This window comes from Passer montanus, unplaced genomic scaffold, assembly GCF_014805655.1.
Source record: "Passer montanus isolate IOZ18808 unplaced genomic scaffold, ASM1480565v1 scaffold52, whole genome shotgun sequence".
Lineage (NCBI taxonomy): Eukaryota > Metazoa > Chordata > Aves > Passeriformes > Passeridae > Passer > Passer montanus.
Window position 1 is genome coordinate 1,789,026 of NW_024370152.1, and position 17,918 is coordinate 1,806,943.

At 43.5% G+C, this 17,918-nt stretch overlaps 1 protein-coding gene across 2 annotated transcripts in view; it reads right to left on the minus strand.

Moving 5' to 3' along the window:
• IDUA (alpha-L-iduronidase) overlaps positions 1–5,357 on the minus strand; it is a 46,253-nt gene extending 40,896 nt beyond the window's left edge. For both annotated transcript variants that reach the window (XM_039724063.1, XM_039724062.1), the window contains exons 1-2: positions 5,181–5,357; positions 1,922–2,062 (exon numbers count right to left, since the gene is read on the minus strand). In XM_039724063.1, coding sequence (XP_039579997.1) covers positions 1,922–2,062; positions 5,181–5,305 — 266 coding nt within the window. In that variant the 5' untranslated portion in view covers positions 5,306–5,357. The remainder of the gene's footprint in view (positions 1–1,921; positions 2,063–5,180) is intronic.
• Between the last annotated feature and the right edge of the window lie 12,561 nt (positions 5,358–17,918).

The following is a 17,918-nucleotide window of genomic DNA, read 5'->3' on the forward strand; positions in this document are numbered from 1 at the left end:
CTCATCAACCCCATGACACAATACAGTTCTGCACTGAGATGGTGGCACTCAAATCCTCTTTACATCCTTCTGGAAATCACTGGTTCAGGAAGAGATTTACACATGCACAGAATTAAGCATTAGCACTGAACTTCTCTGCTCAGAATTGCATTCCTGTTCCTGTTGATTTTTTCAGTCCCAATGATTGTCTGCAAGCTCCATGCTCCTTCCCCTTCTAAAAGAGCTCACATTTAGTCCACTGGTTCCTTCCCACAACTTACACGTCTTCTTGTCCTTGACAAATACACATTTTTTTGCAAAATGAGAAGGTTTAGCCTGGTTCTAAACCGTAGCAGTTTCTAATTTCTACATGTTAAAGGTAGGCTAAAGACTGTAGCTGGTAAGGTAGAATTTCTTACCTTTGAGACACTACAGCTTTTTTGAGGACTTCTTGACTGACTGCTATGTTTCCATGGTCCTAGAATTTTAATTGTGTCAAGGATTGTATCCCACTTTTTTAAAAGGCTTGGTGGCTCAATCCCCACAAAGGCTGAGCAGAATCCATAACAGATGCATTCCTCTCCCTCAGTCATGTGGAAAGCCTAATTCAACACAATGGCACAGCTAAAAGAGGCTGCCAGAAGGGATTCTGGGCTCCAAGTGTAGACGTGGCTACTTTCTTTCCAAAGGTACTCATTGATTTTTCCTAAGTGAATTGGTTACAGAAACCTGAAAGACCCAATCCACCTCCCAGGAGAAACCTCTAAGACAGGGACTCCAGAAGTGGTGAGCAGTGATGGTTGTCCTTGATACTGGTTCACTCCAAGAGTACATATTCCAGAGTCCAGTAAGAAAGGGAGAAACACACAGGAAAGGGTGTTTAGTGAAAAATTCCAGAGGGAAAGAAGAGAGTGAGGGGCTCTTGTTACCTACTATGCTCACAGATGAACTAACAAACAGAGGCCACCCTGGGGTACTGATGAAATACTTACCTGAGTGCAGGTCTTACGACCACCTTCCTAAAAAGCTGACATGCACAAGCACACCTTAATATTGGGAAAGAGAAATTCTGCTCCTCATGCACACTCTGAAACTCCCTACTCCTCTGCTCACATGACATTTTCAGAGTCTGAGCTCTCCTTCCCTGTTGCATCCCCATAGTGGTAAATTCCCATTCTTCTCTGTCTAGGACAGTAGATGCTACAATGTGGACTGTAAATATGCTCAGCACAGCAAGAGTCTGAGCCAGGCAGAACTTTTAAGTGCTATTACAATTTTTCATGGGGTTTTCACGGTTTGTCTTTCTTCACAGACCAACTGATCCTGCTCTAGGCATCTGGCTATTTGGCTGTTCCCACTAGGCATCTTGATATGAGTTTGTTCTAGCTGAGTTAAAAGGGACTTGAAAGGCAATGAATTCCAAGTGTTCTCCTAAAGTCTGACATATATTTCCCTAAAACTAAAAATGCCATTTTGTATATAAAACCTTTTGGAACAGGGCAGTAACTGGTATTACCCAAATCTAACCTGTTTTAATTCTCACTACCTGTCACTTAATGCAGTGCACAGGTGGCTTCAGGAGGCAAAAAGTAACTTCTAAAATAGGCAGAAGGATTAGTGGCAGCTTTCATTTGGACCTCTCAGTAAGTTAGGCTCGTATCAACCTTTGTTGGACTTTTTTGCTGTATCACATCTCCTACATTAAAGGACTAAAACGTAAGCCATCTTTCCAATCCCTCAGCTTCTCAGTAGAAACTGTGTCTTTCCTCATCTCTTAAAAGTCCTGAATTATTCCCATCTGTTGAACTTAGCTGACTTCCACAGAAGCAAAATTACGCCCAGCTTGCAATTCAGCTAAGATAAACATCAAAGTGAGCACCTGTTGGATGGACCCTTTAATGTATCACATTTTCCTAGACTTCAGCTTGAGGTGTTTGCTTACCTAAGAGCAACTAATTCCAGTAACCAGTGAATCCGAACTTGTTCAATGCCGCCATGTGGAACAGAAGAAATGTAGGCAAGGTTCAGCTCTTGGTCTTTGCTCAGGTCAAACAGGTCAGCACGGCTGTGAGGTAAAGGAGGGCTTCAGGAAAAGATGGACAGAAAAGAAACACATTGAAATATTAAATAACAGCTCCACTGGGCATGCAAAGATTCCTATTCCTATACCTACACCACCTGCATGTTCCTACACGGCATGAGGAGCACTGCCTAACATGAGACGAAAGCAAAATGGAGTTGCAGGTTATTTGGGGCCAACTGGCTATACACATTGTTTGGCAAGGCAGAATACAACCTGGGTGCATCCCAGCACCTTTGAGCACCTTTGCTCAAAGGAAAACCTTCCCAGCAGTCACTGCTGCACAGACAGCGACCTCAGGCAACAATGGCCTGAGGAAAACACACATTGACAGTTGCCTTGTCTCTGAGCAACTAATCATAGCTCACTGTCTTTAAGGCTTTACAGTGGAAGTCAGACATGTTGACATCTGACATAAGAAAAGTATGGGCTTGACCTTCTTGATGGAATTCATGCAATGACATCAATTCTTTCTCTGCTGTGGATGCTATTACACTTTTTTGAAGTGGAATTAGATGCTCAGAGCCTTCATATTCTTCATCCATGTTCAGCTAACCCTTTGCATTAGAAAGCACAGGAGTGTGCAGTTTGAGATTTCTATGTTGGATTCTGCAAGCAGTTTAACAGGCTCAGGGCTATACAGTAACAATCATATCAACTTGACTTTGACATCTACTTATTCCACTGAAATCAACATTACACTGTGGCAAGTTTCTGTTATTCCAGTCTCCATAGATAAATACTGCAAGATGGAGGTCTCAACCCCACCCTTCACAAGTCTGCAACTTAGAATGCTGCATGGTTCACTAGGTCTGGGCATCCTTAGGGACTTTAATTAAGCCTCCTCATATTGTGAACATTCTGAATGATAAAGCATTTTTATGAGAAGAAGGATAAAACAACACTGTCCCTCAGTGGCAAAATACATCCATGTGTCTTCACACTGCAGCAAGAGATGACCTATGCTCTAACTACACGCTATACATAAACTGTTGTAGTCTATGCCTTGCCTGTTGTAGTCTGTCTCCTGTGATATGGACCAGACTTGTGCTGACTGTAACTCTGCTGGGAAGAGTCATTTATGTCATCCTTGCCTACCCTCTACCCATCCATATAATCATCCCACCACCAAAGGCACTAATGAATGAATCTCCTACTGTATAACCATCTGTGTACAAAGGAAGAAACAACTGATCCCACCTGGACAAGAACTTCACACAACAGAGATACTGCTGATCTATTCCCCATCTCCTACATCCTTACCTGAAAGTTCAAGTCTTTACACAAACCACATCCATTTATAATGCTTATTACAAATCAGCCAGTATATGTGAGCCCCTCTCTAGTTTCACCAGCATACAAGGCACTTAAAAACCATCTCCCTAAGATAGCTTCAAGTCACACAAGTGAGACTTCCTAATACTGAGAAATTACCAGTTCCATTCTTACTAACAAGGTATCAGCCATTTGGGTCTTTTTAATTGTTCCAGTAAATAAGCACAGTGTCAACGATCAGATCCTGATGGGGTGCTTTACTACTACTCTGAAATTCAAACTGGCCTCCATTCAATAATGGCAAAGACAATTCTTTTTGCTTAGTCCATGTTGAATGAACATTCTGAAATTCACACCCTGTTAGAGAAAACTTGCAGAAACTGTGATGGGATACCAAAGAAAGCTGACAAAATGGTGCGTGTTGTTAGTGGTGCTACCAGTATCTGCCCTTTCCTGTTCTGAGTGCAAAGTGCCCATCCAAAAGAACTTCAAGCCTTGCTCCCAGGTTTTCTCAACCGCTGATCCACAGCTGGACACTTGCCCAAAAAAGAAGCTTTAGCAGCTGGAACTCACTTGTGCCACTGCATGAGCTTTTAAGGGATTTTCAGAAATACTAGTGTTGGCCAGTATTATAAAAGACTAATTGCTGACCCATGAATAGCCTCTGACTCTGTCTGTCCTTCACACGTCTTTCATGTTTGCAGCTTTCCAAAGTTTTTCACACAATTAAAACCATGAGTGTTTCATAGGCTGCAGTTTAAATGGGCTAAACATACTATTTTTAAGGCAGATTTTCATTAATGTTTTCTAATATTGCAAGAAAAATTTAAAACCGAACCAAAACAAAACAAAACAGAACAAAACCAAAAAAAAAAAAAAAAAGACAGAAGAAAAAATCCTGAAAGCCCAAACGTTTCTCTTTATCAGAATGTATTTTAGGTCCTGTTCTATTCCTCCCCCCCTTGGAAACCTGAAGAAAAATCTTGTAAGTTTTTTCTAGGGAACCCTTATGCATTATACAAAAAATGTGCACAAAGTCCTTTTTCCAAAGCACATGCTCATTCCATCCCTATTGCAACTCTTTTCCACGTAAGTGTTACTTAATCCACTGTTTGCCTAAATGAAGTAGATCATAATCACTTTCAAGTAAGATACACAGCAGTGGAACATACCATCTCTTGTTTTCACGCCTGCAAAAACTTTTAGTAGTCTTACAAAACTTAAAGGCCATTCCAATCCCAGTTAGCTGAGCAAGACCAATCTTTCTCCGAGAAGCAAAGCACGACCAGAACACAGGAATTTCTGCGTGGTCACGGCCTTCCCCCTAGCTTGGGTCAACTTGACCCACTGGCTGCATCTGGTGGTGCATCTGGAAAACGTCTGTCAAGAAGAACAAACTCCTAGAACTATCAGTCTTTTGTTTGGAAGTACTAGAACTCTCAGAAGTTTTTCCTGGGGCCCTTCAGGGGCCTTGGCAATGGAAACACTGAAAAGTAAAGGGAAATGAGTTCTGAGTATCAAGATTTGTACTGTGCTGGGGAAGAAGATGGACTTTACATGTTCGAAGGGGCAAGGAAGCCAGTCAGAAACGGGGAGACGAGGCCTATTTTTTGGCCAGTTCTCATTAACTGGCCACATCCCACATCCCGCCCGACACTGCGGACCTGGTCCAGCACCAGGCTAAGCAACACGGGGCAGCAAGGGTCCTCTGACCCCACAGCAGCAAGCCTCGGGAAAGCCGGCATCCGCACGCCCCGGGGATCGGGAGGGCGGGATGCGGCCGAGGCGAGGGCCGAAGCGCCTCTGCCCAGCGGCGGGGGCCCGGGGCCGGGCGGCGCGCGCTTACCAGAAGCCAGTGCTCCTCCAAAAGTGCCGCAGGGGCCGCTCGGCTCGCCGGGCATCCACGTACACCTCGTACGCCGCGCAGCCCGCGCCCAGCGGCACCAGCAGCAGCCACAGCAGCGGCCCCATGGCGCCGCGAGGGCCGCGGGGCCGGGGAGCGGGGCCCCACCGCCGCCCGCTGCCGNCGGCTCCCCCGCGCCCCACACGGGGGCGGTGCGCACCGCCACGCCCGCGCTCCCTGTGCCAGGCCCGGGAAGGCCGCGGTGACGGGAGCGGAACCGCCCTCCTTCCCCGGAAAAGCGTAGGGGCAGGGTGGGAGCTGTGTCCTGGCTACGTGTAAACCAATTTATTGATCTCAGTATGTCGAAGGGGAGTGTGCGCTCTCAGCTCAGAAAGCCAGCCGCATCCTGGGCTGCCTCCAAATCAGCGTGGGCAGCAGAGCGAGAGGGGGGATTGTGCCCCTTTGCTCCCCTCTGGTGGGACTCCACCTGGAGTGCTGCATCCGGCTCTGGCATCCACTACAGGAAGGACGTGGACGTGTTGGAGCAAGTCCAGGAAAGGGCCGTGAAGTTTACAAGGGGACTGAAGAACTTCCCCCACAAAGGCTAAGAAAGTCGTAGCTGTTCAGTCGTAGAGAATAGCAGATACAAATTGAAAGAGGAGAAATGTAGCTTAGTTATTGGGAAGAAATTATTTACTGTGGAGATGGTGAGCTGCTGGAACAGGTTGCCCAGGGAGGTTGTGGATGCCCCCTGGCACTGTTCAAAGCCAGGCTGGACAAGGTCATGAGCAACCCAGTCCAGTGGGATGTGTCCCTGCCCTTGGCAGGAGGATGTTTCGACTAGATGATCCTGAAGGTCCCTTCCAACCCTTAACATTCTAAGATTTTATGGTTCTATGAAGAGCTTTAAGTGTGCTTTATCACACACAGCCTGCAGCTTGATTCTCTAAATGGTTATTTGTTTCCATGTATACCTGAGGAGTTCATTTTCCATGAGGTGTGACTCTTGTCTTCAGGACCATTCTTGTTTACCTGTTGTGCCTTCAGGAATCTTGTTAAGCCTTCCAGACAGGGAATCTAGTTCTATGCCACCAGCTGCACCCTGAGCTGGGACAACAGCTGCCTTTGGGTGAGTGCTGCTCTCTGGGCTTCAGTGAGGGCTGATGACATTTTGCTAGTTGGAAAGGGTGATCCGGGAGGTCCTCTCTTAAGCCTCACTTAAGCTGGCTTTTTTGATAGCTTTCCATTGCAAGGGATAGAATGGAAGAGATTAACACCTGACAAACAAACACCATACTATGATTTTTTGCTTATTAACAGCAACCCTGCACCTCTCTGCCTGTACGTGGGGAAGGTTCATTGTGGGGCCAGCACAAGATGCCAGCGGTTTGAGCACCTATCTGTGATGGACATGGAAACAATCCCTTGCAGAGGAACCAACAGCTCCCTCCCAGTCAGACTTGGACACAAAAATTTCAGCAAAAAGTTGTTTTCAAGGGAGAAATCCCCTGAAGCCCATAGGTTCTACCACAGACCATTCCTTTTGGCATCAGAAAGGCTTGACACTTGGATACCAAGCTGACTTTTCCTCAGAGACTGTTAAAACAGAACTGTTGCATTCCGTTTGGCTGATCCACAAAGCCATGGATGTAAAATGGTGCTGTGTTGACATTTTAGAGAAGTCTCTCTCAGAGCTCCAGGAAACTCTGTTCTCTGGGATTCTGACAAGAACATGGTCTCCAGAGCATTTCCAGGCAGGTCCTTCTCAGAGATTGTGGTAGGGGCTAAAGAGAACCCCACCCCTCCTGTTTTCTGCAACTTATCCTGAGGCATGGGCAAGTGCTACATGTAGCACACTGGCAACACCAGGCCTGAACTTGGGTGACAGAAGCAAAGTAAAGCTACTGCTAAAGGCTCCATCACCCACAGGTTTCTCTTCCACGTCTAACAAAGCAGCTAACAAGATTTTTTTAAGGTACTTCTGAAGAACTGCAGTTGCCTGCAGGAAATCTTTTCTGCTCACCACAGCTGCTCTGGTGCCTTCTGCCAGAGAAAGAAAATCCATCAGAATTATCTGCACCCTGTGAAGGAGCCCAATACACCTCCGTTCCTAAAACATCTGAGGACTCCTGCAGGGAGAGCAGCTGGGAGCTGTGTTTTCCTAATCACAGTAGTCAACTGAATCAACATGTTCTGGCAGTATTTGCAGGTCAGATGCCAGGCTATACTGGTGAAACTCCCTTGTCTGATCTGCAATCCTCCCAGTCCTCTTCTTCCAGGGGCAGCACAGATGCCAAGATTACCTCAGATTACCTCCAACACAGTTTGCCACGTTTAAAAATCTGATTCATAGCTAAACCCATATGCTTAGGTTTCTATGAGCATGGTTCCAGAGATGATCAGGCAGAGCTATGATAAAAACCTTGGTCAAAATGACCAAGGTCAAGGTTCCCCTTTTTCCTTTGACTTTCTGTTCCTCCAAGGGCTGGGAAGTGTCCAACGGCAGTTTTTCTATGTAGCATTTTACCAGTGAGGTTTCCCACAGCTGGCACTCCCATCCAAAGTACACTGGGGATTTTACCACAGCCTTCTCCCATCTCCCTGCAAAGACTGTGAGAGCTCTTCCTGTACTGAGGCATTCCTGAGCAGGCACACAGGCATGGGGAATGGAGAGCAGCACTGTTCACTGGAGAGCAGCAATGTTCACTGTGCCCTTTCCAGTATATTAAGGCTGACCCTTCCCAGCTGTCTGGCCAGCCTAAAATCCTCCAGTGTTCACTTCAGGAACTGAAGTTTCAGACTGGGGAGATAAGAGATGTAAATCCTGCTACTCCTAAACTGAATCATTCCTCTGAGAAAGAGTGCTTAAGGCATTTAGTCCCAACAGCTCTCCTGGCAGCATCCCTGCAGATGTTCTGAGAACATAGACATTCCGGGCTCCTTCAGACTCATCAGGGAGCTGATAACTTCCTGCTGCATTTTCTTTCTTTGTGAAGAGGTACCTGCACAATGCACAGGAAATTTGGTTTTATGTTTTGAGGGCTTGTGTGTGTATGTGTCTGCGTGAGTTGTGAACGTATATATGTGCTTTTCTGTTCAGTTGCCTCCAGCTAATTTAGTACTTAATTGAATCATAAACTTGGCTTCAAAGAGCATCCCTGGAAATGCCAAGATGGCTTTGTCACACAGCCATCTCATACCACATGGCAGGAACAAGACTTTTGCTGTAGCATATGGAACTAGAAAATCGTCTGGAGTTATCTGGATATTTTTGTAATAACTAACTACTATTGCAATTAACTAACTCTTGGTGAGGCCTTCCAGGGTTTATGACAGCCTTTGCTTCTTGGATGACTTCACATTGCCACATGGTGGCAGCTGATCTTTGGACAGTTAGACTTGGCTGAATAGTCTCAAGATTCATGTTATATCTAATCCAGTCTAACAAGGACTTCTATACTGCTCTTCTTCCCTGCCACTGCTTTCCTGTTGCTGCTGTTTCCCATGTGTGAGGTCCAACACCACGGAAGGTGAAAGGAGGATAATTCATCCAGCTGACTGCCTGGGAAGCATCTCCTTTTTTGATTCAGTTTGTTTTCTTGTGCACAGGTAAGCTGCAGAGGCAGGACACTGTGTAGCCTGGTAGTACACAACAGAAGAAGCACAGGGACAGGGAGGTAAGAGAGAATGAGATCGGCCCTGACTGCAGTGCCTGCTGGTAGGCTGGAGAAGGCATAGTATGAAATTGTGCTCCAACTCATGCATCTTCATGGCTTCCATAGCATGGTCAGCCTTGTAAAATATAACTCTGAACCAATGCTGTTTCTTGCAGGAGTTTGGCAGTTCTGTATACCCATGTCAATCACCAAACTGACACTGCAGTCATAATGTCTCTGCAACATACTAAAGGTATCAGACATCCATATCTCACATCGTGAGTCTTATCAGCAGCACAGCATGGATCTTTGTTCCACTTTTCTTACGGACAGCTTGTTTACAAAGCTCAGCTTTGACAATATCGCAGATTTTACCTGTGATCTGGTAGGCTTTGTAAGCCCCAAGATTTCCTTCTTCCTCAGTTTATTTCAAGCCTTTGGGATGAATAGTTGAACTGGATGTGGCCTGCAGCTATCTGTTGCCATTCCCCTCAGTGGGACAGTGCTATGCTGCCTCCAGACATGCAGTACCTCTAGCACTAAGTTTCTGCCACAGACGTAATAACTGCTCCCTGGTGGTGATAGCCTATGCTGGACTTGCTTTTCTTGCAGTGATCAGCCCCAGATAGAAGTTGCACGTGATGCAGGAACACGGGTGCACTCCTGAGGGAGTTTGAAAGTGCCTGGGACATATCATGCTAGAGTTGTATGGGATTTTGAGGGTTGGTGATTTGTATAGGAGAGAACAGGTTGTGTTATTCTGCGGTAGGGTGGGATGTGTTGTTTCCTCCCAAGGGCTTCAGATATTTAGTTTCTGCTTCTTTCCTGGTATGATGCTGTCATTTTTTTTCCATCTCCCACTTTTGGTCTAGACACAATTCTGACAAGTTCAGAAGTGGTTTGTGGCTTTTCCAGTGGACTTTCTGGACTTCATAGCTAAGGTGGAAGTGTTCTATGCCCTGAGGAGACCAGCTGCTGGTATACAATGTAGTCTGGGTTGATGCAAACAGACTCAGAGTGATGAAAATACTTTTCAGCCCTTTACAAGTACTTTCCTCATTGTTACTTAATTTACCTAAGAGGTGAGTAGGAAGTCTTGATATGACCTCTGCTGAATACGACAAATTTAACAAGTATTATGTGAATGCTTGAAATTTTAGACACCATCCATGTACATATCTCTAATATCCCAAAGCTGACTACTTCAAGGCCAGGATTTGACATTTCCCTGCCTTTGTGATACCTCAGTATATTTCATCCAGTGCATGTAGCCTAGGGTTATTTCTTAAATGCTCTCTCATTGTTCCAGGGACATGGACCTTATCACCCAGATGTTGCCTTCCATTCCATCATGATTGAATACGACTCAAGAGGACTGTTTTGCTGTAGTTCATTACTGTACAACTATTTTTGTCATCAGATGTAACTTGGTACATCTAATTCTGTCATTATGCCTCTTGGGCTGAGGGCTTCACATCAGCCTGACAGTGTTGTCTCAGGGCTTGTCTTGGCCTGAGATTGTTTTCGCTGTGGTAGGAGCTGTCTGATAATTGTATCACTGCTTCCTAAATTTTTTCTGCTTAGCTCTGTGAATAGCAGTAAAGTGTGACGTGCCTCAGCAAGGGCCAGCTTATCCCTGAGGAAACTGGCATCTTCATCACCAGCCCTGTTCACTGCTTCTGAACTGAGGAGCAAGGCAGGTGCTGAGTGACAAATGTGGTCAGCCCAGAGTCCAGGTCATTAAATTGTACCAGGCAAGTATTGTGAGAGGACAGCTCTGGGCCAAACTGGCAAGTCAGTCTGTGGATCAGATCTAGATCAAAGGTCTGTGGACGGATGTGGGCAGTGCTGAGATCAACGCTCAATGCAAGACAGCTTGCATAAATTGAAGCCCCTCTGAAATGGGGCTCCTGGGCTGGAAGGGGAAAATTGTGTTGCAAACAATGACATATTGAGTTCTCATAGATAGAAAGGACTACTGTAAAGATGCAATGTTCTTCCTATACTGGGTTAAGTACCAGTTCCTCCACTTCAGGAGGATTGGGGTGTTGGGCCTGAGGCTAGTATGTATTCCATCTGCAAATAACTTGGTGGGGAAATAAATCTGAAATATTTTACTGCCAGTTATAAAATTCCGGATTTGCTCCACTGTCCATGAGGAAAGAAGAACACTATGGCTGAGTGTCAAAGTTTAGGTGTGAGCTACTGAAAGCAAAACAGATTTTATTAACAAAACATCCAAAATATCCCCAAATAGGGTTCAGGCAACCACACTACAATGACCAAGAGCCTACATTTGATGAAGAAATTGGCATACCAAGGACTCAGTGTGATACCCACTTGCTGCCTGGGGAGAGCTTGTGTCTTCTCTGAGCCTTAGGACTCAGGAGGGCAATGGCAGGCTAAACTTAAGGACAGAGAAAAGGGATAGATAGTAGGGATTTAATAAGTATCAGTCTCACTCTTATTTTCAGAGTGTTGATTTTACCGTAACTGAACCAAAGATAGTGACCACCTGTATTTTAGTTAGGCTAACTAATTAGACTAACAATAAATTCTGAGCTCCACATATTATCTGTATTCCCTTTTGCCCATAGCAAAATTTATTTTAGAATGTAGGAAGAGTGTTGTAGAGCTACCAGAGAGAATGACATTGATGTTAATGGCAGTCACATCTGTTATGACTGGAGCCAGGTAGAAGAGAGGCAGCACTGTGTTGGTTAGCTGAGGATGATACACTGCCTTGCATCCTTCTAACAAGCCACCTTTTCTCCTCAGTTCCCTCTTTGGCTGCATCAGCTCCTCAGGGTAAAAATTACCATGTATTTGTGTGGCATCCCACACAGTCATTTCTCGTACAATTATTTTAGGTCCCTTGGTGGAATGAGGATTTTCATATATTTACCTATGGTCAGAGCATGTTCCACCACTTGCTTTGAGGAAGGGAGGCTGAGTGTGGAGGAAAGAACAGAATTTTCCCTCAAACCCCAACAGTCTTTGGTACTGTCTTTGCACCTAGAGCTGGCATCAGTACACAGGGACAGAGCATGGGGAGTTAATTTCCACAGCTTGCTCTGCCAAGCTCATTTGAAAAGAAGTCAGGGTAGACAACATCAACTGCTCTTCCCTTGTTCATCCAGGTCTTTGTTTCATTGTTGAAGGCAGTCAGGTTGGTCAAGCACGGTTACCCTTTAGTGAATCCAGGCTGACTACTCCTGACTACCTTCTTGTCATCCATGTGGATGGCCTCATTTTAGAATGAGGTGCTCCATCCCCTTTCCAGGGACTGAGGTAAGGCTGACTACCTAGTCCCTGGGTCCTTATTCTTGCTCTTTTTGAAGACTGGGGTGAGATTGTCTGTCTTCCAGTCCTCAGGCACCTCTCCTGACCACCATGGCTTTTCAAAGATCTAGGGCATAGTTGTAGGAGAGGATCACGATGCAACTCTCTGATACCTTATGTGCACTGGGTCTGGATGAGAAGGGGAGGTGAATATTTCATCCACTGTCAGCACTTTTCTTCTGCATGATTGGGAATAGCTGAAGACCAGAAGGGAAAGTTTCTAATTCTGTAGTTCAGCAGCAGCAGTGCTGTGTTCTACCATGCAAAGAACATTAAAAAGTGGACCTTTCCAGCACTGGATTACACTTCACTGTAATAAAAAAGTGATAGCTCTGCATCTATGGTTACAGTTTCCAGGTACTCACAAATGCTAAAAAAATGCCATGCAGCTTTTATTTTGCAGCTGATCCAGACAGGAGTATTTATTATTTATATATCTGGTTTTAATTTATCAGTTAACTTACCATTTATCATAATGCTCTGTAAAGCAGAGTTCTTCTGTAAAGAGAATCCAAGAAACTTGTTTTTCTTTTTTGTGAATTAGAATTAAAATCCTCTGTATTTGGTCTGAAAGCAAGTTTTGGAAATCTGTGATGCTGGTTGTGCTAGTACAAAGGATGACTCATGGATGGAACTTTAGGTTCGTGTTAGATGCCAGTTAAACAATTAATAAATACACATTTGCAAGTCTGCCCCCAAAATGGAAAGGCAAGGATGTACACATCCTCACTTGTTTGTTCCACAGGACATGGATTGTAACTGATGTTTTGTGTGGGCTGTGGAGAGGCAGAGGCAAAAATAATAACAAATCATAGAGTCCTCTAGAAAAATCAGAATAGCCACTCTGTGAGTCCTCTGGAAAGCTTACATTGGCACTTTTGCCTAAACAAATCAACCCAGATGTACTCAGTTAAAAATATATCTCCTTTACAAAGCTATTTACTGCTTTGACACCAAGTGTAGCCATAATTTCTGTGTTAGACTTCCTGTGGCTATCACATGAGCTTGTGAGTCAACCCATTAGAAGCTTTTCCAGTTATTAACCATGGCAATAACTGAGAACATAAGTACTCTCACAGCACTGTGCTTCTGAAGGAAGAAAACTAAAGACATTGGGCCACTACCCCTTTCAAAATAAGGAATAAAGATGTTTTCCTCTGCCTTCTCAGTTTTATTGCTTTTAACCAGTCAACCAAAGTTCAAAAAGAAATGCTCTTTCATTCTACCATTGCTACAGCAAACCTGTGGTTTATATCTAATAGCTTGTATGTCTATCTCATATAAGTCCTAATTAAAGTTTAATTCCTTACTAAAATCTTCCATTAAGGATTCTCTTTATTTCTGGGAGGCACAGGGCCATCACAACTAACATGTATCATTTGTTTGACAGTTTTATGGTTCAGCTGGAACAATTTGCAAAGCTGTCCATCAGTATCTTCCCCGTAGCTTTGCAGCCTTTCTATTTTAGTCATGAACTGCAGAACAGAGCCAAGTAACAGGCCATTAAGTGATACTTAGAAACTGAAGGAACAAAGTTCAGAAAAGCCACTGGAAATACTTTGCATAATAATTTATTAAGCTGTTTTAGTTGTTTTGGAAAGTCTAATGCTAGTCCATTAGAAAAGGAGCTATGCTTCAGAGCTATCTTCTCAGTAGTGCAGGACTTGCAATATTTTTGTTTCATGGGTTTACTCAGTTCTCTCCATCAAGAAATCACACTAACTGTCAGTTCTCTGAAGCTGTAGAGGGGATGACAGATTCCTCTGCTGTCTTAACATGGCCTTGGCAGTGAGCTGTGAAAGGCTGGTAAAAGCCTCTCTGTGCTCTCCCAGTGTTTGGACATCATTTGATAAGAAGGGAGGAAGGAAGAGATGTCAACAACTTCAAGCTGTTGGGCAACTCTGCAGGTGCATTGCCTTGCAGGACCAGAACAAATCTATGCCCTAAGCCCTCCAGAGCCGGGCAATCTCAAACTATCTGTGATATGGCTGTGCATCTCCTTTATGTACTTGCATATAAGTTCTTGGCATATATCCTCTCCTGCACTCCCTGTCCTAGACTCTTAAAACACCTTGTATCTTGATAGATTTACCTGTGGTCACAGTTGTACATGAGCCATTAATAAATGGTGACAGTTTGTGATAACATTCCCATTTCATTGCAATTCCAAATGATAGCGCAGAATATTTATGGATAGCATTTCATACAGCTTCTTCATTAAGCCCATTCTTCTACAAGAGCAATGACCGGTCTCAGTGCAACAGTCTCCTGCCAGCCTTCACCATTTTATACAGTGCTCTCTAAAGGCTTTTTGTAATGGCAGGAATCTGCTAAACCACACAGCACTGTCTTGTGAAAACGCCAGGGTTTGCACCTCAAGCTTATGGGCATGCTTAGCCTGATGCACAGTGAGAAAACAGGTAATCCTGAAATTATGTGGGCACAGTGGTACCCAAGCTAAAGTAAGATGGACTTTTTGTATGGCTTGAAAGATTATTGCTGTGCTTGCCCACGGGTTTCCTTTCAAGCAGAAAGTGTAGGTTACAATTGTGGGTAGAAATGAATGGGAAATCTTCTGATGTAAGGTTTTCTCATTTGCACAGTGGAGGAGTGGTGTGCTCAAGTTAACCGAGTACTCTTTTTCAGGGAAAAGAACACTTAAAATAATGCATGTTAAAATGGGCTGGTTTTGAAGATCACACTACATATTAAAAGAGAGCACAAGGTCATTCAGCTTCGGGGGTTTGCAGCTGCTTCCCACACAGAACATGTGAATACTTCTGCACAAGTTAGAATTCCCAGCTTTACCGCCTTTTGAAAATGGACTAGTAAACTCATTGAACTGGAGCATAACTGCTTTCCTCTAGAGCCCAAAGCACATTTAGCAGCTCAGCAGATATGAGCATTGTACACTCATTTGGGATTTTACGGATATGTGCATCTGTACCATTACATTCTGAAGTGCAGCCTAATCTGGGCAGAACAGCACTGTTGGAGGGATGAGATTAACACAGTGCATCCATTTCAAGTAGTCCTTGCACTCATCCTTTCCTATCTATCAACATGATTAGTAAAAATGTATATGCATGCACAGACACAAACACATGGATAGATACTCCTCTTACCAAGAAAGTTAACTCTCAATTTCTTGTCAGTCAGTGGTTACTGTCTGCAAATGGGTTTCCTTAGAATGATGACATCCAAAATTATCCTTTTTCTACACGATGTCTTCCTTTTTTTTCATGTGGCATGCTTTGCTGCTCCCAGATTTCCATCTGACTAAACCCTGTATTTTCCAAACCAGATCCTCTTCTTTGGTTTGTATTTTGCAAACTTCAACCATACTGATAAAAATTTCTTCACAGTTGTTGGATTTTTTTGGTTGAAGGTGGAAGGATGAAACAAACTATAGTACCAAGAGAAACAAAACAGAACTGAGAAATATCTTTGATAGCTACTTATGTAAGAAGTTACAAAGTATTCTGTGGGTACAGGGGGGGTAAGTATTCTGTGGGTATTCTGCAGGTAGCAAGGGAGTAAAATCTAGAAGTGTTTATGAGACTGGCTTTGAATTTTAATAGTTTACCCTTCCTAAAACTAACCATTTTCTTTTCAAGGGATATATCTTCAAAAAATGCCACAAATTAGAATTTAAACACAAATTATTTTACCTGAAAAATTTCTGCTGGCCACAGAGGTAACCAAGAAAAAGGAGGTGCTCTTTGCAAAAAAATTATTTAATTTTTTGTCTTCTTGCAAACTTTGACCTTTTCTGAATTACAAGGCTTCTAGCCATCTTAAACAAGGGGAAGCTGTTGGCTGAGCCAGCAACTTTAGTTCCAGCAGATGTTAGCTGTCATTTCTGCTCCCTTCTCATGGGTCTGTTCAGGGAATTTCACCTTTTGCTCTTCCTTGTCAAGCTGCAGCTCATTGACAATGTAAAATACGTCAGACAATCCCTGACACATTCTTGCTTGTCTTGGTGCTGCTGTTTGACATGGCACCAACACACTGTGATGCCCTGTGTGTCAGTTTTTCCTCTTCATCATGTCTTCCCCCTATTGTTTGCATTTGGGGCCTGGAACATTTTAACTGAATTTGCACCCTGAATCCAGGGGGTGTTCTGTCAATTTATATTTACCTTCTTCACCTTTGATTCAAAAACTGCTGCATCTTCTGTAGTATAAATGAATGACAGTTGAAATTTGCCCTTTTATGCACATTCCGTCTCAACACATGCTCTGACTTCAATTACATCTTCATATTTACATGCCTCCTTAAGCAGGTAATGCAGGATGATTTAAGAAGCTTTTAATAATGTGTTACTGGATGCTCTGACAAAAAACAAAGCACAATACTTTATCAGCACTCATCTGCCCAACTCTATTAGATTGTTACCATATATTTTGCACTAATTTTTACTTCATTAGGTACTAGTATAGCTGAGTCATGACTTCAAATACCACAGATATACAATATTACTTGTACAATGCCTAAAGGTGTCTGTCATATAAAGTTGGCGTAGGATTTGCTGCACAGCCTCTGGAAGCATGCAAAGGAATTGTCATTTTTTTCCCCACTTCTGTCACCCAATTTTGTCCACAAAAACAAGAAAATTATTCTCATTATTCATGTAAGTCTACTCTGATTATTATCCATCTGAATGTCTTCCTAGTTACTGCCTACATTTCAAACCTTAGAGGATGTTCAGTGGTACAAGCATGAAGCAAATGGATTCTGTGCCAGTCTCAGAGCCTAGAGATCTGAGATGCAAAACTTTGTTATCTTATTGTGCCAGATGAAACAATGGGAGGTAAAAGGATGTGATCTAGCTAGCCCAACCTAAACCACGCAGAAGGCAGCATTAGCTAGTCCCTGCAGAACAGGGCTCTGAGATGTCTCTGTCTAAAGTCTCTGCAGCAGCAAATCTTCTACTGATAGCAGAGAAAGCCCTGAAAGGGATGCATAATTTCTGTATAGCTAGAGCTAGATGGAATGAATCCCCATTAATCAGACTATCTACTTCTGCCTAAAGCAAAGACAGAAATATCTCAGCTCTGCCTAAACCTAAGATTTCATCACAAAGACTGTGGCACTGGCAACAGATCACCAAACACTCCTGGTCTAATCTTAAGGCTGTGTATGAAACTTGAAGCTTTTTCCCTTTAGACACTGCCTTCCAGGATAAAAGCCATTGGCAATACTTTTGTAACTAAAGCAGATGATATTTTAAATTAATTTTTCTACTTACTCCCTCTCTCAGTCACAATGCCCATTATGAGGTTGTTGATATTCCTTCCAAAAGCTTTTTCAAACAGAGCACAAAAGAAAAGATGGTTTCTGACCATAATGACATCAGGCTTTCTCTTAGACTTTTTGCCTAGAGGCACGAGAGATATTGATGGCTCAGCCTGTCCTAGAAATGTCAGAACACATGAGGTTCACAAAGCCATGCATTAAATGAAGTGTACAGGACTCTGTAGCTGTCAGACAGTAATTTAATAAAAATAAAGCTTTGCTATATAAAGAAGAGTCAATCAACTGTGCTGATGGCCTCCTGCCTCCTCGACTAATACAAAGTTTTCCATAAGGAGAGATGGACAAGTCCACTGATCTACCAGAAACAGGATCTTGCCACATTGTTCTTGTTCACCTAAATGCTTCCATTTGTGCCTTCTGTTACAAAATTACTGTTTTCTTAGCAGGATTGCTCTTCACATAACAAAGGAGAGGTGTTACTATT